This window comes from Spermophilus citellus (assembly GCF_964194105.1).
Source record: "Spermophilus citellus genome assembly, chromosome: 10".
In the NCBI taxonomy this organism is placed as follows: Eukaryota; Metazoa; Chordata; class Mammalia; order Rodentia; family Sciuridae; genus Spermophilus; species Spermophilus citellus.
In genome coordinates this window covers 131390449-131415539 of record NC_138197.1, presented here as the reverse complement: position 1 = coordinate 131415539, position 25091 = coordinate 131390449, and the positions used below count along the sequence as shown (strand labels likewise).

Sequence of the window (25091 nt, the reverse complement as noted above, 5' to 3'; positions counted from 1 at the left end):
GGGGTTTTGTTTAAAACTATCAAAGGACGGGCTGCCTTTGCAGGATGGGGAGCCTTATCTTCTTCCCCCTTCCACCTGATGAACAGCAGATCCTGGAACAGAGGGTGGGGCCAGCCAGTGGGGGCAGGAGCCAAGCACCCAGAGTTGACCAAAGGAGGCCCCAGGGGAATAGCAGTAGTAGTGCTGGGTCAAAGTCAGCCAGGAACTTGCAGATCCAGCTCCAGATGGGCTGGACACGAGGCTGTTGGTGAAGCCATGGCTGTAGCAGCAGGCCCAAACCAGACCCTCTCAGGTGCTGCAAGGTAAAGAGCATCACCCTGTTTTGCAGATGGGGCCCCAGTGAGGTTTGGTGTTGTCTGGGATGGTGTTTCAGGGGAGCACCCAGGTGAAGGCTTAGGACACATCGGGATCGAAGGGTTGGGTGGAAGGAAAGTTGGAGAGAATCTGCAGAGCACCACCCTGGGAAGAAGGGACTCCGTCCTGAACCCTGCAGCCTGCCTGGGACACCAGTGGGCAAAAGCTTGTGGGACTCCCTGGACTAGACTTGTTAAATAAAAGGCCTCAGGTTATTCCATTGCCTGTGCCTCTGAGCTCTCAGCAACTCTTTGGTCCCCTCCTCCGTGGAACAGAATCCCAGCCTCTGCACTATTTGGGTACTGAGAAGACACTGTGGAGTGCCCTATGTGTGCCTAGCTTGGAGGATGGAGAGAAGGAAAGCTGCAAGTCTTCCCTTGCAGCCTACCTTTTCATCTATCTTGCTGTGTGGCAGCACAGCCCATGCAAGGGAACCGGGGTGCAGGAGGCACACAGAGGGAGATGTGTGCACTCAGGCTGCGCTGGCGGTGCTCACTCCTCTGGGCTGCCCTGACCACCAGAGTCCCCTTCCCATCTGTACTTGTTGTTCATCTGGCCCTCAGTCCCACGAGGGTGGCGACAGTTTGTTCTCCATTACATTCCTGCACCTCTTGTGTCCTTGCCTCGCAGATGTTTGTTAAGTGTCCGAGGGCGGCCAGAGGGTGTTGCCAGACCCTCAGAGGTTGAGAGTTAGGAATGCCATGGTGGCAGATCCAGCTCAATTGAGATCCCAGAACTGTAAAGGCTTGGAGTCATCCAAGCCTCGCATCCCCCCCTTCCCCCCAGGCTGAGTGGACAAGATGATTGAATGGGAACCAGAGGCCAGGTTGAGTCAAGTGAGGGCCAGGTGGGGAGCTGCCAGCCTGCAGTGGAAGTACCTACTGGTGCCCTGCTCTCCCAGGCTCAGCTTGGACCCCGCCTTTCAGCTGAAGGGGCAGAAATGCAGAGAGGAGACTCAAGGTCACACGTTTGGGGCAGGGCCAGATCAGCACTGCTCTCCTTGTGAGAGCCAGAGGGCAGGCGGCCCATAGGTGCGTGAGTTTTCAGAAGCTATTTAGCCCTCTTGTAACCATCTGTAGGACTGTAATTAGGAATCCCTGAAAGAGTCATCTTTCACCCTTGTCCTCCAAGCCTGCAGAGAGGGCACTAGAACTGCTCGACCACCTTTCTCAGCTTTGGGTGTACTGTCTGACTGTGGGGCTTGCCTGGGAGGAGGCTTAGCACAGCTGGCTTACTTTGAACCTCCTCACCAGGGTGGAGAAGACAGCTGTGGTACTTCCACACACGGTCACAGGTTAAGTGACATGATTGTTCTCAAGGTAAAATCAAGGGCATCCTAGTAAGTGGTCTTAGTAGGGTGCAAATTTGGGGTTCTTGGGATGAGCCTTGTTGGCATACAGTGGAGAGAGGAGCAGGGTCTGTGCACCACTTAGTGGCTCTATGCACTCTCTCATTGTGGCTCCAGTGGTGGCCCCAAGGCCAGCACAGTTTCCTCAGCCACCTCCAGGACCACCAATAGCTTGCACGGAAGCCTGGAGTGTGTACTGGCCTGGAGTGTGTACTGGCTGAGAAAGCCTTCCCACCTGTGACTGCCTTCAGGTGTCCCCAGTCCTCAGTTCCTAGTTGTACTGGGTGCTGATGAACCTATCAAAGCTTGGCTTGTGGGGAAATCCCTTCCTCCCGGGCTTTTGGAGAGCCCACCGCCTGCTGTGATGGTCAGCGCCCCGCCTTTGTGAGAACTGCTCGCAGCAGGAGATGAGAAGCCACTGTGCATCCCAGCTCCATGGCAACCGTGGAGGCTGCCTAGGCCTGTGATTATCTTTTTCTCTTGCCTCCAGCTCAGCAGTACTGAGCTGTGTTTAATCAGGGTTTGTTTGTTTTTTCATCCGGCTGTGTCAAAATGATAACAAGGCCCCATTTTAGGAAAAACAGGTACACTTCTAATTGGTTGTGAAAACACTTGGTTTTGCCTTGGGAAAGGGCCTGCTGAAGTTTGGAGCCACAGCTCATGTGTAGCTCATGTGTGTCTGGCTGAGCTGCTGGCCTTGCTGAGGAGTTTCCACCAGGTCACACCTGGGAGGAGGGGCGTCTGTGGAGGGAAGGACTAGGCACAAGGCGGGGGTGGTGGTGGAGGGCAGATCTGCTCCCTTGCTGAAGCAGATAGGCTGGAAATCAGGCGGTCCTCTGGAGAAGCTGCCCAGGCAAATTACCTGGGGGGGTTTCTGTGCTGGGCAGGGGTCATCCCAGCCTGTTTAGAGCGCCGGCCTCAGGGGACAGTCCTTCTCAAGGCACCACAGCCCTTTTCTCTCCCCTTGCCATCTGTGCGCAGGGCCCAGGGGCTGTTCCTCTGCAAAGTCTCACCACAGACCCACCCACCCACCCACCCAAGCCCTCCTCCTCCACTGGCTAACCCAGCTTAGGAAGGGAGAGACCCAGAGTCTGGGTGGGTCTGCGGTGGGACTTTGCAGAGGAACAGCCCCTGGCCCTCCGCACAGAAAAGGCATGTGTCCATCCTGTCCTCTAGGAGCTTCCAGGCTGGCCCTGAACACAGAACATCCTGGTGGTCAGCCAGGCAGAGACTGTTAGAAAAGGCAAGATGGATGAGAATTTTTAAGACAGTGGAAGAAAAAAGAATGAGAATATAATAGATCCTTGCTTTTGTCATTTCCTCTGGGTGCTCCAGGGTCAGCTGCCCTATACCCTTGCAGGTCAGTGACTCAAAGGATGAAATATTAAATATTTTGATTTTCACCCCAAATTAGACATTAAGGCTAATTCAATTACAGTTTTATTATTTCTAATTTAGGTGACTAGTTTCTCCTTTCATATGTAAAAATACGCAGTCAAAACTCACCTTGCCCTTGACAAAGCAGATAAGAATTAAACTTTGCTGGAATCTGTCCTTCTGCAGCCACTGGAAAACCTACCTTTAGCTCCAGCCCAGCTGCTGCAGCTTTGACATCTCAGCCTGGTTTGTTTATCTGAAAAAGAGGTGGTTGTTCCTACTTGGTAGTAGGTGGCAGTGGCTGGAGGTGTGCACTTCCTAGTCTGGTGCCTGGCTGAAGCTAGGTGCTCAGTAAGGGGGAAATGGCGTTTATTACTAAAACTGGCAAGTGATAATCCAGCATGTAATGACATCAGAGCAGGTTTACTTACAAGTCACCTAGTCTGGGAAGCCGTCCCTGGACCCTCCGTCTGCCTCCCTCCGGGGCCACAGGTGGCTTTCTGTCCAGCACCTGGCTGCAGTGTACTGAGGAGCTCTGGTTTCCTGAATTGCGCCCCCTGTGGTAGCACAGGCAGGGAGGCTATTGTCCAGCATGCAGGGTGTCTTTCAGACTGGGGAGGGGGAGCCCGGCCTGGTGGCTTGCCCTGTAGGCAGCAAGGGGCTGGCAGGTGAACAGCTGGCTGGGCGTCCGCCCCACAGCATGGCTCTGTCTCCTAGGTTGGTAACTACAAGCGGACGGTGAAGCGGATTGACGATGGCCACCGCCTGTGCAGTGACCTCATGAGCTGCCTGCATGAGCGTGCACGCATTGAGAAGGCCTACGCGCAGCAGCTCACCGAGTGGGCCCGGCGGTGGAAGCAGCTCGTGGAGAAGGGTAGGGAGGCTGGCCCTGTGCCAGGCGCTCACCGGGGCTCTGGGGAATGCTCCGCTCTCTGACCTGTGTCTCCCAAAGATCTGGGCAGCAGGATACCTTACATTTCTGTGGCTGTGATTTTCACGGGGCTGGTGGGAGCCTTTTGCCCACTGCATGAGCTTTTGTCCCTTTTCCTTGGGGACTCTGAACTGCTCTTTGCAAATAGCCCTTGAGCCTCCTGTTCCAAACCAGTCGTCCGCAGGCACTCAGCCTTGATGGCCAGCTCGGAACAGCTGTTGGTGCTGACTTGTGAGGAAGTTCCTGTCACCTGCAGGCGCTCTGCTCAGAGTCTTGCTTTCTCACACCAGAGCTGTTCATTTCTAAGCCCAGATCAGGCTAGATGGTGACAACTGGCTGGCTTTGTAGCTGGGAGTCTTAAAGGGAGTGACTACAGTGTCACATGGTGGACTTTTGTCCCTTTGCCCTCCCTACCAACATCTGTGTCCACAGATGCCACTGTGAGGGTGGAGCCCACTTCCCAGCCTAGGAGTGGGACTTGATTGAGTTCCTAGGAGGGACACAGCGTAGAGGAGCTTCTCGGGGGTGCTTGGGGTAGGCTCTCCCAGGGCCAGCTGACCTCAGAGGAGCCAAGCAGGGAAGCCAAGCCCCTGGGCATGGGTTCAGCCCTGCCTTGACCAGGTGCCTGTTCCTCCCCTGGATGCTGAAGCAGGTCATTTAAGGGGCTTACAGCACAGCCTGGCACAGGGCGTGTGAGCTTTTGTCCCCTTTCCTTGGGGACTCCAGACTGTTCTTTGCAAATATCCCTGTTCTAGCAGGACACACGCAGGCTTGCTGGCTCAGAACTCGGGTTCGGAGCTCAGGTTGTAGAAAGGCATATAGCCCTCGGCCAGTGGCAGCCCTCTGCTGCCTTTCCACCGCTGTCAGCGTCCGCCCTCGCCTGGGTGTCTGGAGGGCACTGTGACTCAGACAGCAGGCTGCTCATTTTGCAGTCCCCTCATTATGCAATCCCAAGGGATTAATGGTTCTTCTGCTGTTCCCAAGCATGAGTTGTGTGCCCCACTCCTCTGTCATTTCTTGGCCCGGTCACTGCTACTCCCTGTGAATACCTCAAGGACCTGGCCAGGGTCTCATTTTTACCCTCAGCTTTGTCATAGCTCTGCTCTTCCCCTGCCGGGTCCCGTTATCAAAAGTGACAGACCAGATTAAGTTTCCTTCCTGAGCATTGTGGACCAGAGCAGCAAGGAGCCGCTGAGGTGGTGTAGCCCCCGCTGCACTGCGAGATCACCATCTGGGCCTGTCTCCTGCTGGCCTTCCTCCCCTCCTCCCTCCTCCTCCAGGGACAGGATTGGTCCTGCCAAGGAGATGGGCCTCCATCCCAGCATTCTGGCTGCTGCTCCGGGCTGGGAGCCTGCCTGGGAGGCCAACAGCCACAGCGCTGGCCAGGGGCTGCCTGAGAGCCCCACCATCAGGTGTGGGTGTGGTGGGTGCAGAGCAGCCTGGGATAGAGGGGACCCATTTCAGAAAGCCTCCCCTTCTCTGACCATCTTTAAGCAAATTAATGCCTCCAAAGTATAGAAATTTGCATTTTTAAAGAGCTCATTGCCTTAAAAAAAGGAAATGCGTGTGGGCCAGGCTGTTCCCATGTGAACAGCTGCAGGGTGACAGGAAATCCCCGACACCAGCTGCGACCAAGTAACCCAGTTCTTGTCCCATGCCAGGGCCCCAGTATGGAACGGTGGAGAGGGCCTGGATGGCAGTCATGTCTGAGGCGGAGCGGGTGAGCGAGCTGCACCTGGAAGTGAAGGCCTCGCTGATGAACGAGGACTTCGAGAAGATCAAGAACTGGCAGAAGGAGGCCTTTCACAAGCAGATGATGGGAGGCTTCAAGGAGACCAAGGAAGCTGAGGACGGCTTCCGGAAGGCCCAGAAGCCCTGGGCCAAGAAGCTGAAAGAGGTGCCTTTCTCCTGCAGGCCACTGCTGGCTTGACCTCTGTCCTCCTGGCCACCCCACCACCAGGGCTCTCTCCTGCCCACACTCCCAGGAGCTCGTGCTGCTGCCTTAGCCATGGGAGGCCACAGATGGTAGAGGAAAAGCCACCCCTTAGCCCAGAATCTGAGTGACTGACATTTACCCAGATCGCAGACACGAGTGCTTTATGAACATTCTTTAAATGTAATCCCTACCAGCCCGACTTGGAAACAGGCTAGGAACTGTATATTAGTGGTGGAGCTCAGAGCGCAAGCTCTCACCCCCTAACAGTAGAAAGGAGTGACTTTTGGTATTCTTTTGCTTGGGTTTTTCTCCTAAATTTGCAAAGGGTACTGATATTCCATTTTCTAAAATGAGCAACCGGTCACAGAGTCTGTTCAGGCCCCTGCTAGCTGGAGGCCGACCTCAGCCACCCCAGCCTGCAGCTGTGCCCTGCACCCCGCTACAGCCTGGGCCCCCTCCCTGCTGGGCACACCTCCTTCTCCACGTGGCTTTTCTCAGGAGCTGTGCTGCCTGCCCTCTCATAATTGTTCAAAAAATGCCTCCAGTCTCTGGGTTTTTACAGCCATCTTTCTTTTCCTTCTCACCCCTGGGCCCAAGACCGATGCTCCGAATGCCTCTTTTTCTCTAACGTGAACCTAGGGCTCTGGAGCACACCAGGGACCCGCACTTTGACACCTCCGTGCGAGTGCGTGTGGAATCACAGGCGACAGCATGTGCGTCCTTCTCCCCCCCAACACACACAGCCCGCTTACTCGCCCACAAGATAGCCCCTTTGGAACTTCCCTGCCTGGCATGCACTGGCCTTGGATAGCCATGCCTCCTCCCTGGTGCTCCATGTCCGCTCAGCTGACTTGCTCCAGCCATTTGTGAGTCTGTCGGCCCCCTGGTGTTCCTTGGCTCTTGCCTGCTTTCTTGGTGGTCCTGTTTCGGAAGTAGAGTGCATGGAGCCTGTGCTTCCTTGTGCCTTGGCTCAGCAGCAAACACACGCCCAAGTCTGTGTGACCTCTGGTGAGGATCCTGGACTTTCAGCAACAAGGCCTTCAGAACTCATTCTCCTTGTAGGTAGAAGCAGCAAAGAAAGCCCACCATGCAGCATGCAAGGAAGAGAAGCTGGCCATCTCCCGAGAGGCCAACAGCAAAGCAGATCCATCCCTCAACCCTGAGCAGCTCAAAAAATTGCAAGACAAGGTAGAAAAGTGCAAGCAAGATGTACTGAAGGTAAACTGCTCTGTATCTGTCACATAGTAAGCTTTTGCAGTTGCTTGGTTGGCTGGGTGGGTGCAGAGATAGACAGCGAGAAACACCTCCTTCCCTCTGGGTACTGACCTTACTTCCACTGTGGTGCCTGCCCCAGGCGAGGGGCAGAGCCAAGTGCTGGGCAGGAGGGAAGGAGGTGCCCAGGGGGAGGGTGTATCTTGGAGCCCATAGGAAATTGAGGGCTGGGAGAGGGGTGGAGCTGTCCTGCATTCATGGCAGTGCCAAACCCGAGAGCACGGCAGAGGCTGTGGGAGCCTGGGCAGCAGGTAGTCTCCTTTGATGAGGAGACAGTCAGTGCCCAGGCAATCTGAAATCCTGGGCATGCTTCTGTTTCCCTGTAAAAGAAACTTCTGCCTCCAGGGGTGAGTGAGGAGATGACAGGAGATGATTTTGTAAAAGTGCTCTGTAAACTGAAGTGCCCCACAGATCCTGGGAGCAATTCTTCCTGGAAGATCCCGGAATCACAGGAGTCTAAAAACTAGGCAGCATGTTTAATTTTGAAGTTTCTTGTAAGTGAGGGGCCGGCCCCTTGTCCATGCCCCCCTTCCTCTGCTCTGCGGTGAGGAGCTGGCTAGAGGACGCTCTGCTGACAAGCTGCCTCAGGGGTCTGGCCAGACCTGGCTTTGCAGGAGCAGATGGGCTGGAGCTAGAGAGGGCTGCGCTCCACAGACAGAACTGGAGGCTACACGGAGCAGCAGGAGTCGTGGGCTGATTCCCAGGCCTGAGTCGAGCGTCACCATGCCCTGTGGATTGGGAAGTGGCACATGTGCATTGTGAGAGAGGCAGCCAAGGCCAGAGTTGAAGTCATATGTTGCCCAGTGGCTCAGGAGCAGGGGTTTTGATGCCGGGGCCAGTGCCTTTCCACACTATTCCCCTGCTGGGGAGGAAGTGTGAACCTGTGAGAGTCCATCAAATGTCAGAGTCCCTTTGGGGAGCAGCGCCTCTGGCCTCCATTGCTGGGGTGGGGCCAGGAATTAGGGGGTTTTGAAGCACTCCAGGTGCCTTCCTGTGGGATTAAATGAGGGACCTGGGCCTACATGCTGGATGTGGGGGGTGCCCCTAGGTTTTAAGTCAAGGAGCAGGGTACGCTGGCACACGCCTGTAATCCCAGTGTCTTGGGAGGCTGAGATAGGAGGATCACAAATTCAAAACGAGCCTCAGCAATTTAACAAGGCCCTAAGCAACTTAGCAAGACCCTGTCTCTGAATAAAATATGAAAAAGGGCTTGGGGATGAAACAACCCACCAGGCACCATGGTACACACCTGTAATCCCCATGGCTCTGGAGGCTGAGGCAGGAGGATCACGAGTTCAAAGCCAGCCTCAGCAATTTAGCAAGCCCCTAAGCCACTTGGTGAGACCCTGTCTCTAAATAAATATAAAATAGGGCTGGGGATGTGGCTCAGGGGTTGAGTGCCCTTGAGTTCAATCCCTGGTACCCTCCAGAAAGAAAGAGAGAGAGAGAGAAAGAAAGAGAGAGAAAGAAAGGAAGGAAGGAGGGAGGGAGAGAGGGAGGGAGAGAAAAAGAGAGAGAAAAGGAAAGAAGGCAAAGAAAGAAAGAGAAATAAAAGGGAAGGGGCCGGGAAGAAAGGAAGAAACAAGCCAAGGAGCGCTCCACCCTGGCCAGGGTGGAATTAGGTGCTCTCGAGGGCGCCTGGAAGAAGACGGAACCTCTTCTTGTGGATCGGTTGTGGGGTGCTTTCATGTTTCACAGACACATCAAAGCCATGCTTCTGCACAACAGAGGTGCAGTGTCTGTAGGGGGTTTCCTCCTGGGGCCTCCCCACCTCTGTTCTGCTAGTGATGTAGATGCCTTGGAGGTTCTTAGAGCCTTTGAGTCCTGCGGAGAGCCCAGTTCCCCCGACCCTTGAAAACGCCAGCATTGACTGGTTGCACAAGGACTTGGGTTTGTGTAGCGGCCAGGCAGAGATTGCATTGGGCAGTGTCCATCAGAGAGGAAGCTCTTGCGTTTGGTGCCAGAATACTCCAGTGCCCCAGAGGGCGAGGGCTGCCTCTCCATGCAGTCAGTGAATATTCACTGGGAACTTCCTGCGAGCTCTGCCTGTAGGTCTCCTGAATCGTGAGGACCCAGCTTAGCACATGGGCTGCGCTGGGGGAGAAGCGGGGCTCAGCACCATCAGCACAGCCTGGGGACAGGGGTGGGAGCACCGACTGCACTCCAGGGGCTCCCGGGAAGCCACCTGTTTCTAGCTCCTGCCCCACAACCTGGGTGCTTGAGCCCACTGCCCTGCGTGTCCTGTGTCTGAGCCAGGACTCCACACTGGGCTCCACACAGGGCTCCCTGGGCAGCGGGTGCAGGCAGAGCTGATGGAGACAGGGAATAACCACAGTGGCTGTGGAACTGTCTTCCTGCTGAGCATCCCCCAGCCCTGGCAGGGATGACCTTCTCCTGTGCTCTTGGAGGACCCATGCATGGCCACCTTTGAGAGCTCAGAACAGAAATGAGGAACCACAGATGCCAGGAGAGGGGCCAGGGAGGAGCAGGCCCCAGGGGATGGGTGGGACCTGCCCCCAGAAGATGGGGAGAGGCTTCAAGAAGAGGGACCTCTGCTAGACATGGTGGTGCACACCTCTAATCCCAGCTACTGGGAGGCTGAGGCAGGAAGATTGCAAATTTGAGGTGAACCTGGGCAACTTAGACCCCATTTCAAAATTTTAAAAAGGGATGGGGATATAGCTTACAGGTAAACGACTCCTGGGTTCTCTTCGGAATACAGAGGGGTATCCCAGCCCCTGAATCAGCAAAGGGTGACTGGGAAGGGAGCAGGATGGGCAAGGCTGGCAGAGCAGACTCGGCGTCCTGGGGGAGCAGAGAAGGTGCCTCGAGGCCTGCAGGCTTGGGAGGACTCGGTCCTTCCCCAGAAGGCCCCACACATGAACAAGGGAGACCAAAGCGAAGTTCCCAGGTGGAGCCCCTGGCTACCCCCTTGTTTCTCAGGGTCTCATGGTGGAGAACCCTGCAGGAGAGAGATGGCCCCAGCCCTGCTATGCCTCCCTTCATGCCAGGGGGCTGCCACCAGAAAGCAAAATGCCCTGGCCAGCAGAGCAGTGGGCCAGCATGATGTGGTAGGGAGAGAGTGGAGTCTGTGGACGAAGCCACTATCCCCAAACACCTGCCTGCCAGGCAGGAGCCTCACATGTTTTCTAGCTGTCCCTGGGTGCTCTTGAGATAGGGATGAAACCCCTTCTCAGGACCGTCTGGAAAAGAGCAGCCGTGTGGGGGACAAGGGATGAGACCTTGCAAGTGCCTGCTTCACCGCCTTGCGCCTGTTGTTTGCACTCAGAACCCTGTGAGGTGGGGAGTGTGCCCATTTTTTGCTAATGAAAGTAAGGCTCCAGGAAAACAAAAGAGCTCTGGGGTTCAGCCCCAGCCCTCTGTGGCACTTAGAGCTGTGACTTTGTTTCTGTGGTGACTCACTGAGCCATTGCTGCTGGGCACCAGGGCCAAGGCTGCAGGGTGGCCCTTCCCAAAGGCAAAAAGGACAGGTGTGTGTCACAGGTGGCATCATACACACTGAGCTCTGGAGTGACCCCTGCTTTGCCTGTGTCTGTCTGCCTGGGCCTCACTCCAGTGAGAAGCAGGGCAGGTGCACAGAAGCAGGACGACTGGGACTTGAGCTTGAAATCTGTCTGAGAGCTCCTGCCCTTTGGGTTTGAAATCCTGTGGGCCTGAGAAGCTACCCAGCAGGTGGGGTGAATGGAAAGGAAATGAACATCTTCTTGTGCCTGGGTTTTCATTTAGACCAAAGAGAAGTATGAGAAGGCCCTGAAGGAGCTGGACCAGGGCACTCCCCAGTACATGGAGAACATGGAGCAGGTGTTCGAGCAGTGCCAGCAGTTTGAGGAGAAGCGGCTGCGCTTCTTCCGGGAGGTTATGCTAGAGGTTCAGAAGCACCTGGACCTGTCAAACGTGGCTGGGTAAGTTTCCTTCTGCTGGAAAACACAGGGGAGTTGCTGGGGAGCGGAACTCGGGTGCCGTGCTGCAGGCCTGGGGGCAGTGTCAGCCAGAGGCCTCCCACTGCAGCCCTGAGCCCAGGGTGTCTCGTGCCAAGCCCCTCTGCAGCACTGCCAGCCAGCACCTTGTGCTTCTGGACAGGAAGGGGCCATAGCTGTGATCAGCGCAGCTGGGGGTCTGATTTCCCCCTGGAAGTGAGTCCCATGTTTTCCAGGCTGGGTGTCCCCTGTCTCTGGACAGGCTCATGCTGAGGTCCCTCATGAGGTCCTCTAACCCTTGCTGTCCACTCCCCTTCACAGGGGTCCTAGACCTCCTGGGGAGGCTCAGACCCCTCAAGGCTTGTTTCTGAACTGTGACACGGGATCTCCTGGGCCCTCCTTGTCTTTGGTCAGAACTCCAGACTTCCTGGGGCATTGAAAGAGTTCTACTTTCATCATTGATCTAACAGAGCCATTAAGACAGAAATCAGAGGTCAAGATCTGTTTATAGGAAATCACATTCTCCTTGTTATCTTCTTCATTTAAAAAAAAGAAAAACAACAATTATTGTATAGCCAACCTGCCACCATGCAATTAATCTTCATGACAGCCTTGAAAAGTACACAGCACTGTCCCTATCTTGTTGATAAGGACATGGTGGATAAGGGTTAAGTGACCTGTCAGGCCAGGGGAGTGGGTGTGTCCTTCTCTCTGCATGTGGGGTCATCTCTGCCTCATATGTGATTAACCTCAGACTGCAGCCAGGTGTGCGCATCTTGACTCCCTGTCTTCCAAGCCACTGGGTGAGGTGGCCAGTTGCATCCTAGGGCTGCTGTAACAGTTCCAAAATTTTGGTGGCTTGAAAACTGGAGATGTTTGTCACCTGACAGTTCTGGAGGCCAGAAGTCCAAAATCAAGGTGTAGGTTATGCCACACTTCCTCCAGGGCAGATCCTTCCCACCTCTTCCAGCTCCTGGTGTCTGCCAGAATCCTTAGCTTCGTCAGCTTCTGACCACATCACTCTAGGCCTCCTGGTCTTCTCTCCATGCCTGTGTCATCATGTCACCTTCCTTCTGTATCTAGTCCAAATTCCTCCTTTTAAAACAGCATCAGTCTTTATTGATTGATTGATTGATTGTGTTGGGAATTGAACTCGAGGGCACTTGACCACTGAGCCACATCTCCAGCCCAATTTTGTATTTTATTTAGAGACAGGGTCTCACTGAGTTGCTGAGGCTGGCTTTGAACTCGCAGTCCTCCTGCCACTGCCCCCTAAGCAGCTGGGATTACAGGTGTGGGCTACCAAGCCCAGCCCTTATTGGGGGTCTTAATGTTCTCGTTTGAACTTGCTTACATCTATTAAGACCCTGTTTTCAATCAGGTCAAATTTAGAGATCCTGGGACTAGGACTCCAATGTGTCTTTATTAGAGGACAAACTCAATCCTTAACAGAGGGCGACATGCCTGCTTAACAGAGGAAATGAAGGCCCAGAGAAGGGGACTCATTTGCCAGTGACGCAGATTATGAGTGAAAATACCAGGTCCAGCCCTGATCCTGGCTCTTGCTTCCTGGAGTGATCAGAGTAAGGCCCCACGGTACAGTGGGCATGTCCTGCCTCTCAAGCGGCCTTCAGACTGGACTGCCTTTGCACTCTGCCAACCATCAGCTTTCTGAGGGCCATGGGGCAGGGGGCTTTTGGCACTCTCCAGTTGCCGCTCCCTCCCCTCAATGTGCCCCAGTGCAACCGCACAGTGGTGCCCGCACAGCCCATGAGTGCCATCTGACCCGGAGCGAGGCTCACTGCCTGCCTTCTGCTCTGATCCACCGTCGTTTGTTGGAAGCAAGCTGTGGTGGGTGGTTGTCCCCATCTGTGCATGTGACAGCCAGCAGCCTTCGCCTACCGGGGAGGGCACTCCTGAACCCCTGGGAAATCGACTCATGCTAGCTACGAGACCTGGGGGCCTGCTGCAGCTGGCACCAGGTTGGGGAGTGGTGGCCGGCCCCATGTCCCACAGCACCGTGCTGCTTTCTCTGATTTAGCTACAAAACCATTTACCGGGACTTGGAACAGAGCATCAAAGCTGCTGATGCAGTGGAGGACCTGAGGTGGTTCCGAGCCAATCACGGGCCTGGCATGGCCATGAACTGGCCACAGTTTGAGGTAAGAGGAGGCTGCGTTACCCCATCTCCCAGGAGGGGACCTGGACCCATGGCCAGACTCTGTCAGCATTAGTCCTGGTTATTAGGCAGCCTTCTTGGGTGGCTATGGTACGGACCAGGTTTGATCCCAGGTGCCACAGGCAATACTGAAGGCCTTCTGAGTCTTGAGGGATGGTGCAAGGTAGGGACATTGACTGTCACGTGCTGACCACTGGCACTCCCTTCCTGCTGCTGTTCCCACAGCTGCAAGGACATACGGGACCTCCTGTCCTGCCCCTTCCTCCAGGGTTGGCTGGGAGGGCAGCAGCCACAGTGTCCCCTGGCCTCCCTGCATTGGGCACCCTCCCTCTCCTAGCCTCCCGTCTGTGGGATGAGCCTTCCAGGGTCTTTACATCACAAACCCCAGGGCCTGGGGAACTTGGGTGATGGTAGCATAGAAGGCAGTGGCCAGAAGTCCTGCCACCCCGTTCCCTGAAAGAGGGCGAGCCCCTCCTTGTGGCAGGCCTCGCCCATGGTGTCAGCCATGTCCCTGTGCGCTGGGAGGCTCTCTGACTCGCTTGCCTCCTGCCTCGCCGTGTTGCAGCCGTGGGGTGAACGAGCCACTTGCCCTCGTGTGGCTCAGTTTCCCGAATGTGAGATGGGAATGACAACCTGGAGTGGTGGGGCGGTGACCTGGTCCTGCTGGGTTATGGGCTCGACTCTGGTCCCTGAAAGTTGGCACTGGAGAATGCCAAAAGCCACCTCCCCCATGGCCCTTGGAAAAGCCAGGGCCACCACACACGGTCCCTTCTCAGTCTGCACTGGGGTCCGACCTCACCCTGTGCTTCTGTCTCTGGACTTTCACACGGTATCTCCAGTGCCAGGGTGGGGCCCCTGGGGCTGAGCTCTTCCCACCTGCCCAGCAGAGGCTGCAGAGAAGGCTGTGCCCCTTCTAGGAGGCTTTGGGGTTAGTAGGGGCCAGCCCTCAAGTGCAGGTGGCCCTGGAGGGGACAGGCAGCCTCCCCTCCCCTGGCAGCCCCCTGGGAGGAAGTGTGAGCTGGAGTCTGGGCACTGTTTGGCGTTCAGCCCACAATGGTGCTGCTCCTCCAGTGGCCTGGGACACTGTTGTTGGAAGCAACAACAGTGGGATTCTTCTGTGTCCCTCAGAGATGCCTGTTAATATCAAGAGGGGAACTGAGGGAGGAATATCTGACAGACTGTCTCCCTGGAGACAGAGCCCGTGGGTTCCCTTCCCCGTGCTCGCTGGGCACACATCTGCCACTGGCACCAGACTGCTTTTCTTTTCTCTAATGAAGTTATTTGCTTTTGCTTTTCATGCCACCAGGATGAAGTAAGTCTGATTTATGATTAACTCATGGCTTGCCCAACCCCCCATGGTGTGTGTCACCCAGCTCGACCCTGGGGGCGGGGGGTGCCCCTGCTGTGTGGCAGAACAATTGATGCCCCTTTGTGTCAGGGCTGTTAGCTGCTGGCCCTCCTTCCAAAATCACTTGATGCCAATCCCATCAGTCTTTGGAAGCCACCCAGGCAAGATGGGCTTATATTCAGAGGTCTCTGTAAGGAACAGTGAGGTTCCAGCTGAGCATTTGGTTGGGAGAATAATTAATAAACAAGGCAATCTGGATTTGAATTTGGCCAGGTCTGCTCCCTACCCTATGGATACATCAGGAGTGGGCCTTGGGGACCTGCGTGGCCGTAGCCCACTGGGCTGCCCCCTTTGTCGTGCCGTAGTCAGCCTTGGTCTTGTTGGCAGTGCAGGGTTGAATGTCCCCACTTGTCAGGGTTGCTCAGACCTCTGCAGCAGTTAGTGTGTAAGTGGGAAGGGTCCTTGGCACCTCAGGACAAGGCCATGTGTCCCAGTCAGGTCCCCAGAGCACTGGCTCCCTGTCTACTTCCCTGGGAGGCTTGGGACACCTGGCGAGGCAGACCAGAAGCTGAAAGAATGGTGCAGGAAGGAGTGGGAAGTGCCGGGGCTGGGTACTCGAGTCAGCCCTGGTTCTGTCTGCACTCCACACCCGTGTCGGGACAAGTGTGCTCGTCCCAGGAGGTGGGCTAGGCCCTGTGGTTATAGGGTGCCGACCTCCAAGCCCTGTAAACAGTAAGGATGGGCTCAGGTCGCTTGGCCCACAGGTGGGTGCTGGGGAGCCCGAGATCACAAGGGAGGTCACAAGGGAGGCCAGCAGCCATGATGGCAGATGTCACTGATGCACAGGGCTGATCACTGTCCTGCTAGATGTTTAGACCTCTGACTGGTTCTCTCCCTGACCCCTGATGCCTAGGAGTGGTCTGCAGATCTGAATCGAACTCTCAGCCGCAGGGAGAAGAAGAAGGCCGCTGATGGAATCACCCTGACAGGCATCAACCAGACAGGCGACCAGTCTATGCAGAGCAAGCCCAGCAGGTGAGTGCCAGGAACGGGCTCAGTCCACAAGAGGCCACCTGTGGGAGGGATCTCCTGGGCCATCTGCCTGGTCCCTCGGTGGCACCAGCTTGTTCAGCTGAAGAAGTCCTTGGTGGTAGAGGGACCCTAGAGGAAGGGTCCTCCACCCCCAGACATCTTTCCTGAAGCCCCCCAGGCTCCTGAGGACTGGGCAGTGTCTCAGTAAGATTGTCTTGCTGCCTGGTGCTGGAGCTGCTGAAAGTTCACAGGGAAGGACTGGGCATTCATGTCCACAGGGAACGGCCCTATGTGGACGTGGCAGGTAGAGGTAGCGCATGCAGGAGTCCTCCAGCAGGTCAGGTGCTGTCAGGGTGGATGTTTCCTTCCCACGCTCTGTACAGGTGCCAGTTGAGGGAGCGGCAGGGGACCCTCTAGTGTCCCCTTTTTAAACTACCTTCTTGCTGACAACATTGGTTATTCCTGGGTCAGGTTTTTTCTAAAAATTAGTTGTTTAGGCCAGGCGCTGTGGCCTGTAATCCCAGTACCCATCAGGCTGAGGCAGGAGGATCATGCGTTCAAAGCCAGCCTCAGCAAAAGTGAGGCGATAAGCAACTCAGCGAAACCCTGTCTCTAATAAATAAAAATAAAAAGGGGCTGGGGATGGGGCTCAGTGGTTGAGTGACCCTGGGTTCAATCCCAGTACCAAAAAGAAAGAAAGAAAGAAGAGTTGGCTGCACAGTTGTTAGATGCTTCTGGAAAGCGTGTGTGCTGTAGAAGGCCTATTGCAGGACTTGCCCAGAGGCCTCTCTGTAACACTTAGTCACTTTGTGACTGGGTCTTCCCAGGAAGACTCAGCCAGGCACATGGCCTGCCTGTCGCCCTGGGCACTGCGCCCACAGGCTCCCAGCAGATGTGGCTGGTCTTCGCTCAGCCGCTGTGCACGTGGTCTGGGCAGATGGGATTGGCAGTGAGCACTGGCTAGAGAGCAGGCCGGCCCTGTGTGCTGGGGCAGAGGGTAGGAAGGAGGCCTGCAGGCTCCTGGCTGGCCAGAGACACTGTACCAATGTGGGTGCCGGCGTCAAGCCCCCAGAAGAGTCTACAGAGAAAGGTGCCAAGGAGAGCTGCCTTCCCGTGGTCTCACCCCGTGCTCCATGCCAGACTGGACCCCATGAGGCAGTGGCTGCCATTCAGGCTGTTCGGTGGCATCCGAGGTATTTCCTTGCCTCCCATTCCCAGCTGTTCCCCAAAGCAGTGTTGCCCAGTAGAGGGCAGGACGTCAGCCCAGAGTTATTTGGTGGGCATCCACCGCCTTTTTTTTTAGTTGAATTTCTTTTAATCTTAGATAGACGCAATACCCTTGTTTTATTTATTTATTTTTATGTGGTGCTGAGGATGGAACCCAGGGCCTCGCACTTGCTGGGCAAGCGCTCTACTGCTGAGCCCCAGCCCAGCCCTCAGACTTCGTTCTTAACTGTTGTCCCCTCGCCCACCCCACCCGGTGCTTAGCACCCTGCAGCCCCTTCATCTCATCCCCCTCACTTCCAGTCTCTCTGGTCCCCACGCTGGGCCTGTCACACAGATGGTGGCTGATAGAGTTGGGAGAGCGGATGGTCTCCCACAACACTAGAGAGACCCTCCGCGCTTCCTGGAAAGGGTTGCAGAGGAGCCTTTGGTCCTGACTCTGGAAACTCCAGCCCCAGGAGAACCAGGAAGCTGCCGCTAAGCCTTTTAGTAGTGAAAGGAGGGGGCCTCTGAAAAGTCCTGACCACACAGCACGCAGAGCTCAGGGACCATCGGTGTGATCTGGAGCTGGAGAGCTCTGAATGGCCCCTGCCAGGCTGTCATCCTCCCAGGAAGGCCCACTGACTCTGCCCCGTTGGATCGGCCCCATGTGGGAACAGGGGGAGGGGAAGAATATGGAGAAGCCCCGAGCCAAGAGCAAGTCAGATACCAGCTGTGGGCCATTGCCCCCCACCCCTAGGGCCTCTGTGCATATCGATGCCTCCAGGTGGAAGGAAGGAAGGTGGGCATCTGGTTGTCTCTAGACTCTTGAAGTGTTTTGAACAGCTGAGGTTTGACTGCATGTTTTTCTAAAATAACCATTTTTGTCCACGTGACATATTCCTCCTCCTCTGTACGAGGAACTAGTTTGTCCTGGAAGGGCTGCGCTGTGATCCTGCCGCTGAGAGTCATCAGGACCCTTGGCGGGCCCCAGCTGGGGTCCCTGAAAGCTCTGTCTCTCCCCATAGCAACCTTAGTGTCCTGAACAACCCCGCCCAGTCTGCGCAGTCACAGTCCAGCTACAACCCCTTTGAGGACGAGGACGACACGGGCAGCACCGTCAGTGAGAAGGAGGACACTAAGGCCAAAAAGTTGGTGAACACACGTCTCCCTCTGGTCTCCGCCTCGCTCGCTCTGTCTCCCTTTCTCTCTGTCAAGGTTCTCTCGGGGTCCCGGCCGCTCCGTACTCCAGCAATGCATGAGGCCTGCAGGAGGTGGGCGCCTGCCGCTCTGCACGCCAGGCCCCTGCTGGCCGTGGACGGTCTCTGGCTTCTCCACTTCTGGGGAGGGCACAGCTAACGCTCTTTGGTTGCTTTTTCTCATCCTGCATTAACCCTTCAAGGCCCTGGCACCACTGCCACAGGAACACAGGCTGTGCTGGGGACCTGCTGGAGCAGGCCCAAGTCTGCCTCTGCAGCCACTGATGTGGGGCGTCTCTGGCCCCGCTGTTGGGGGCTCAGGACGAGTGCGAAGGGCATGAATTCTCACAGGGATCTGGCTCCACCCAGGCTAGTACGCCAGAGGGAGCTGTGCCCCCTCAGGAGCCCTCAGCCCAAGGGGCAGAGGCCCTGGGTGGGGGTCTCAGTCCTTTGCCATCCCCATGCTGAGGGCCCTGTGACCACCTCTATGTTACAGTGTGAGCAGCTATGAGAAGACCCAGAGCTACCCCACTGACTGGTCCGATGACGAGTCCAACAACCCCTTCTCTTCCACGGATGCCAACGGGGACTCCAACCCGTTCGACGAGGACACCACCTCAGGGACAGAAGTGCGAGTCCGGGCGCTCTATGACTACGAGGGTCAGGAGCACGACGAGCTGAGCTTCAAGGCCGGTGGGTGCTGGTCCTCCCTGCCGCCTCCCCTCTGTCCCTGCTGGGTGCCAAAACTCAGAAGACAGCCAGGTGCCTTCGCGTCTCTCCCAGGAGGCCCGCCCTTGCTGGCCACTGGCTAGTCATGCCGGACCCACTACTGGCCTGAGCAGCAGGCCTCACTCACTCTCTCTGCTCAGCACAGCAGCCCCTCAGGCCCCGAGCCTCGTCTCCCCAGGCCCCAGCTGCCAGGCTTTGCCCCAAACCCAGAGCCATGGTGCGCGCTCCTTGCCACGGACAGTCGGGGCCCTGTTCGCATGTGCTCTGCTGCGCATTTTCCATCCTGCTCTCTTTAATGCTGGCAGCATTTCACCAAAATGGGCCTGAGTTTGGTGAGCACTCCCTCAGAGCCCGCCCAGGAGGTTCCTTCCCTTGCCCTGCACCTCCCTAAAGCCAGAGCCACCCCTCCAAGAAGAGGGAGGCCAGGCTGGAGCTCAGCAGCAGGGCGGGGTGTGTGCCCCTCAGGCCCCACCTGTGGAGAGGCTAGGTGCCCGTCCCCTCCCCTAATAGCCAGGCTCCTGACCCTCCTTCCCCGGGGCGCTCAGTAAGGCCAGCCAGCTGCCCCAAACACCTGTGCCCAGCACTGGTCATCAGGCATCTCTGGCCTGCTGTCGACTACTCTTTCCTGTGGTGCTGGGAACCTGACCCAGGTCCTGCACGTGTTCTACCAGGTAATCATGTGCCTGGCCCTAGAAGTGTTTTATGTACCTTTAAGCCATCTTCATCCACTTTTCTGATTTCAGTGATTCTTGTGGTCACTCACTACTTTGTTGATTTATTTACTTTTAACTTCTAATCATTTTTGCATCGTACGTATTGGCCTTGGCAGCAATTTCATAGATTTCAAATGTGTCCTCCAGCTGTGAGTAAATTGTCAAAAAAGAAACGCTGATGGGAATAAGTGTTCTCTAGCCACCAGCCGCACTCCTTCGCTTTCCTGCCCGTCTCTTGTGGTTTTGCTTTTTTTTACCATGGAAAGTAGTGCCCAGCCGGTGCTGCTCCTCCTGTGTCCGCAGCAGACTGAGCTCCCTCTCTGGATGTGGTGCTCACAGAGCCCTACCTGGGTTCTGTCTGCCCAGTGCAGCATCACCTGCCAGCAGCCTCTGCACGGACATGGGGAGCAGCTGGAGCTGGGCAGCTGCCTCTAAGTGCAGCCGCTATGAGGGCTGGACCGTAGGCCGGAGGGGCAGGGGAAGCTGGCAGCTCATTGTGGACACAGACTCACGTGTTTCCAGCCCATTTTGTGGGAGCCCTGCTGCAGGGGTGGCAGGGCAGTGGGAGTCGAGAGCACAGCCAGCACCAGCCTCACTACCTCCCGGGCCCTGCATGTTGAGTGCGCGGGTGCACGGCACCTTCCCTCCGCAGACAGCAGATACCCCGAGAACAGGAGCTGCCCACGACGGCAGACGGCAGCCCCGGCTTGAGGTTTCCACCCACTGCTTGCAGCTGAGGACACCTGGGGTCCAGGCTGCTCTGCTTGCCCTAGCTGGCAAACATGGGACCTGGGACCCTGCCCCAGTGCCACCTCCCATCCCAGCTCCCATCGCCACACCATGGACCTTATTCCCCATCTCTCTGAGCTGGGCTCTGTCCATTTCTCTCATCTCTGTGTCTCTCCCTCCAGCAAGGCTGGGCCTGGAGCTGGGGCTTCTTCAGGTTGGAATAAACAAAAGATAAGTGAAGCCACACTAATGCACAGAGCCACAGGGAGGTTCCAGAATGAAGCCTGTGACTTCCATCTCAGCATGTAGAGGAGGATTGACGGGTGTCATCTTGCACAAGCCAGGGAATGACAGGTCTGAGTCATACATGATCTCTGGCCTCCCATAACATGGAGAGTGGCAAGGACAGGGATTAACAGAGACCCACAGACCATGGCCTCAAGAGCTAGATGAGATAGGAAGAGCTGGCTGTCTGGGATTCAGGAAGGGATGCAGCATTGAGAGCCTGAACTGTGAAGAACAGGGGACTGGCAGGAAGGCAGAGGCCAGGCTGGTAGTATTCGGCTCTGCAGCATCTTTGGGGATTATTATAGCAACTGAGAGCCGGGTGCTGCAGGGTCACTATGTGAGAGCTGTTTTCTTTAGATCCTGGGCTCCTGGGACTAAAGAAACATTAGAGAAATAACCAGGCCCACTGCCCCTCCACCCAGAAACACCCTTCACAAGCTCTCCTGTAGCCAACATCAGGTCAGTGTCACCCACCCTCTAAGACCACTCCCTCTTTATTTTGCAGGAGATGAGCTGACCAAGATAGAGGACGAGGATGAGCAGGGCTGGTGCAAAGGACGCTTGGACAGCGGGCAAGTTGGCCTGTACCCAGCCAACTATGTAGAGGCCATCCAGTGACAGGCTGTGAGCAGGCTGGTGGAGGGATGGAAATGGCTGGCCCTGAGCTCCGCTAGCCTAGGCCTGGGCAGCAGCACCTGGGTGCCCCAGCAGCCATGTGGCATCCACTCCACCTGCAAAAGATGGTTTCTTGGTCTCCTGGTGTCCTTTGAAGGCAGACAAGCTGATCGTTTCCCCTGGGACTCAGCCCCTTTCCAAGTGCATCTGGGGAGGACTGGGCACAGGCAGATGCAGCATGGAGAGCCAGGCCCCTCCCTGCCCGCTAGCTCTGTTGGCTTATCATGGATCTGTCTATTCTTGACCTCGTCTCCTCCAAGTCAATGGTGGTTACACTGATTCTTGTTCCACTGATTATTTTCCCTGATGAGTCCCATACCTGTAAGTTAAATGAACAAACTTACATGCCAATTTCTGAGTAAAGATTTTGAGGTTTTTAATTTAAAGGCGATGTACAGTTATACTTTTTTTTATACACCTGTTCTTCCATTCATTTGTACATAAGTGATGGTGAGACTGAGCCGCACCGTTCTGTTCTCAAGGACACAGTACCTCCATTTCCATGCCGTGCTGCTCATCAGCCAGACCTCTTCCTGGGCAGGTGCAGGACCACAGTCCTGCGACAGGGAGTGCCCTTGGCAGAGACCTGGCAGAAAGGTGGGGGACATGTGTGGTGAGGTTTCAATACAGAGTGCGCACTGCAGAGAGAACCTTTTGAAGAACTCCCCAGAGTCACCATATTTAAAAATTATTTTCATTCTGTTGCTTAAAACTTTACTCTTGTACAAATTAACATTCTATCAGTGATTGGGAAGGTTAAAACATTAAAAGGTTAGCTTTTCAGGCAGATGCATCTGTAGATTAAGATGCTTTATATTGGACTGCCATGTCTTGCTGTATATCTGTATATATTATTTGATATTCAGAGAATCTAAAGAGTTCACCTAGTGTTTAAATGAGGTTTAATAGCTTCTGAACGTGGGTATCATTATAAACTGCTTGAAGCCTGAGGTGACCACCTGGGGTGTGGCTGACTGGCTGGCTGGACCTCCTCTGGACTCTGAGGCGGCCCTGGCCTCTGGCTGAGGCGGTCCTCACTGGCCAACTGTGGCTCCAGCGCCTTGACAGGCCCCAGTTCCAGCTCCCTGCAGGGCACTGTGCAAGCTCCGCCACAGAGCTGGTTGGACTTGCAGGCTGTGCAGTCACCTGTGTTCCTCAGGAGCTAAGGGAGGCTGGGTCTCACCCAGTGCACAGGTCCCTTCGAAGTCCCAATGGTAGGCGGAGGGGAAGGTGCAGGAGGGCCTTGGTCTTGCTGCCTGAGCAGCCCAGCAAGCTGTGCACTTGCTCAGTGTTCGCAGCCATCGCGGGTCTTGCTTGGAAAGTGGGTGCGTCTGTGTGTCACGCAGCTTCCCAGCAGAAACCCTTGTGCCTGTGCTGCAGAGTTACCAAAAACTGTTGTCTTTGATTTTTAGATGTACAGTATTTTAGAGCAAAATCAATAAACAGTTGATCTCATGCTTCCCAGAGGCCTCTGCTGTGCATCTACCTCCCGCTTGCGTCAGTGGTTTTCTCAGGGTCATTGGCTTTGGAACTGGACCAGATCTAGGGCACAGGGCCTCTGCCCAAGGGGTGCCCCACTGCCCCCGACAAACCAGAGGTTGGGGTGGGCATCTGCCTAGCGTTTACCTCTCCACAGGCCCTCACAGCAGCAAGGCCAGTGATCACTCACCCCCCTAGCTGTCCTCAGAACATCTTTTCCTGAGCACCTACTGTGCGTTGGTCCTTGTGCTCCACTTTGTATTTATATCGCCTGCAAACAAGCCCTCAAACAGCTCCATGGGTGGGACTGAGTCCCTGTTCCTGTTTTACAGAGGAACAGCAGAAGCTCCCAGAGCCAGATCTGCCCCAGGAGGGCTGAGGTGCTCAGCAAAACCCCAGGGCCCACCCTTCCACTGGGCTGGGCAGAGTGGGGAGGTGGGCTGACCTGGGCAGCCCCTACTGATGTGAAGTGGGGCAGGGGAGGGGCGAGGGTTGCCACAGCCACACCCACCAAGCCCTGTGAGGCTGCCCAGCCAAACACCCCTGTGGCCATGGGGCTCTCCCAAAGGAGCCACCTAAAGGGGGGCAGCAGGTGGCACCTCTGCCCCGTGCTAGACCCATTCTTATGGCCACCCCACCGCGCAGGGACCTGTGGTGGTACCTAGGCCTACTGCCCTGTCCTGCTCTGCTCTTAGGGGCAAACTTGGGAAGCCCACCTCTTCTCCGGGCCTCTGTTCCCAGGCAGAAGGATGTTGGCCTTCCCCCTTGGAGGGTTTGGGTAAGGGGGAGTCCACAGGCGCTCAGGAGGCATCATTGTCCTAATTCTGAGGGGCACTCAGGTGGGGGCTGGGACTCTGCCATCCCTGATTGGCCTTCCCACCACCTCCATGTGGAGCTGCTATGTTCTCCTGGCTCCTCCTCATTCTGCCTCCCACAGCCACCATGCTGAGCCACAGCCACCACCGGAGCTCCACACTGCACTTGGGGGGGAGTGTCAGGGCCCCAACCTGCTCCTGAGCAGGGGCTTGGTTCAGGTGCCAGGAAGTGTTCCTTCCTGTTCCTCCCAGCCGCACCTCCCCACCACCTCCCACCATAATGCAGACCGAGCCCGGGGACCCAGGCAGGGACCTGACTGCTACACCTGAGATAAAGTGCTGCAGTTTTGCAGACAAGAGAGGACTGCCTCTGTCCCAGGCTTTGGGACATGGCCCTGAGCCACCCAAACATATGGAAGGCCTCTAGTCACTTGGCCTGGTCTTCTCTGAGCAGGCTATGGGTGGGGCTGGGCTACACCAAGGCCCTGGGCACTGGGACAGCCCGTCAGGGCAGGGATGGGCGAAGTGGGGAAGTGTTGAGAGCCACAGCCTAAGCAGCCCCAGCAAACTTCCAGCTGATTGGCTCCTCTGCGGTGATGCTCATTGGGCTGTTTCCCCGCCCTTTCAGACCACGGAGCTGCTCATTGGGGGACTCTTTTGGCTCCGCCCACGCGACCCAGCCAATCGGCCTCAAGAGCGGGAGGAGTGGGGGTTGAGAGGCTCCCCGGAAGCCGGTGGTGGCAGTTGGGCTCTGAGGGGATTCCTGAAGAGCTGTGTGGTGTGGCGTGTGTGTGTGTGTTCTAAAAATAAAGTTCGTTTCTGCTTGACAAGTGGCTTGTGAATTGTGCCCAGCCAGACTGCAGCATTTGGTGGCCAGCATGGGAACGACTGAGGGTAAGTGATAAGGTAAACTGTTCGCCCCTGAGGGCAGGGCGAGAGGATGGGTAGCCACTTTAAGATTATTCTTTCATTTTGCTTCACTTTTGTTTTAAGTTGCCTGTCCCTGGAGATGGGTGAGATGGAAGAAAAACCACTCACATCTGAGGGAAAACTATTTGCGTCTGAGGAACAGATAGGGAGAAAGGACGGATGGGCATTTCAGGAGGATAGAAAGGCTGATATAATGAATTTTTGTTCCATTTTTGTTTCATTCTGTTTCGATTTTGTTTGGTGTTATCTTGTTGGGTTGTATTATAGTAGAAATATGGGATCAGAAATTAGTAAAAAAACAAACCGAAAGAGTGTTAAGTAAATTGTTCGAGGAAGGAGGCACCCCAGTAAAACCAAGAACAGTCAGGGCATACGTCAATGCAATACAAAAATGTAGCCCATGGCTTTTTAAGGAGGAGTTGTTAAATATATCACAATGGGACCATCATGGTGAAGATTTAAGGGAGAGGGAAAAGAAAAACCCAGGAACTCTGCCAGTTGGCACATTGCCATTGTGGATGATGATACGATTTTGTTTGCCTAGTCCAAAGCCTTCAGTTCAGACTATGGTAGAAGACATATTAGATCAAGTAACAGAGAAGGTCTCTCGAGCTAG

The 25091-nt window shown here is 55.7% G+C and overlaps 1 protein-coding gene across 8 annotated transcripts in view; it reads left to right on the top strand.

The window, feature by feature from the left end:
• Positions 1-22715, top strand: part of PACSIN2 (protein kinase C and casein kinase substrate in neurons 2) — a 113769-nt gene extending 91054 nt beyond the window's left edge. For 5 of the 8 annotated variants that reach the window (XM_081311123.1, XM_081311128.1, XM_081311126.1 and 2 more), the window contains 9 exons: positions 3797-3953; positions 5672-5907; positions 7009-7164; positions 10966-11141; positions 13198-13318; positions 15597-15718; positions 17947-18069; positions 18614-18810; positions 21082-22715. In XM_081311123.1, the coding sequence (XP_081167249.1) occupies positions 3797-3953; positions 5672-5907; positions 7009-7164; positions 10966-11141; positions 13198-13318; positions 15597-15718; positions 17947-18069; positions 18614-18810; positions 21082-21194 (1401 nt within the window). In that variant the 3' untranslated portion in view covers positions 21195-22715. Of the gene's footprint in view, positions 1-3796; positions 3954-4532; positions 4663-5671; positions 5908-7008; positions 7165-10965; positions 11142-13197; positions 13319-15596; positions 15719-17946; positions 18070-18613; positions 18811-21081 lie in introns of those variants that run through there. The other 3 variants (XM_081311130.1, XM_081311127.1, XM_081311129.1) reach the window with 3 other exon arrangements.
• The last annotated feature ends 2376 nt before the right edge of the window (positions 22716-25091 follow it).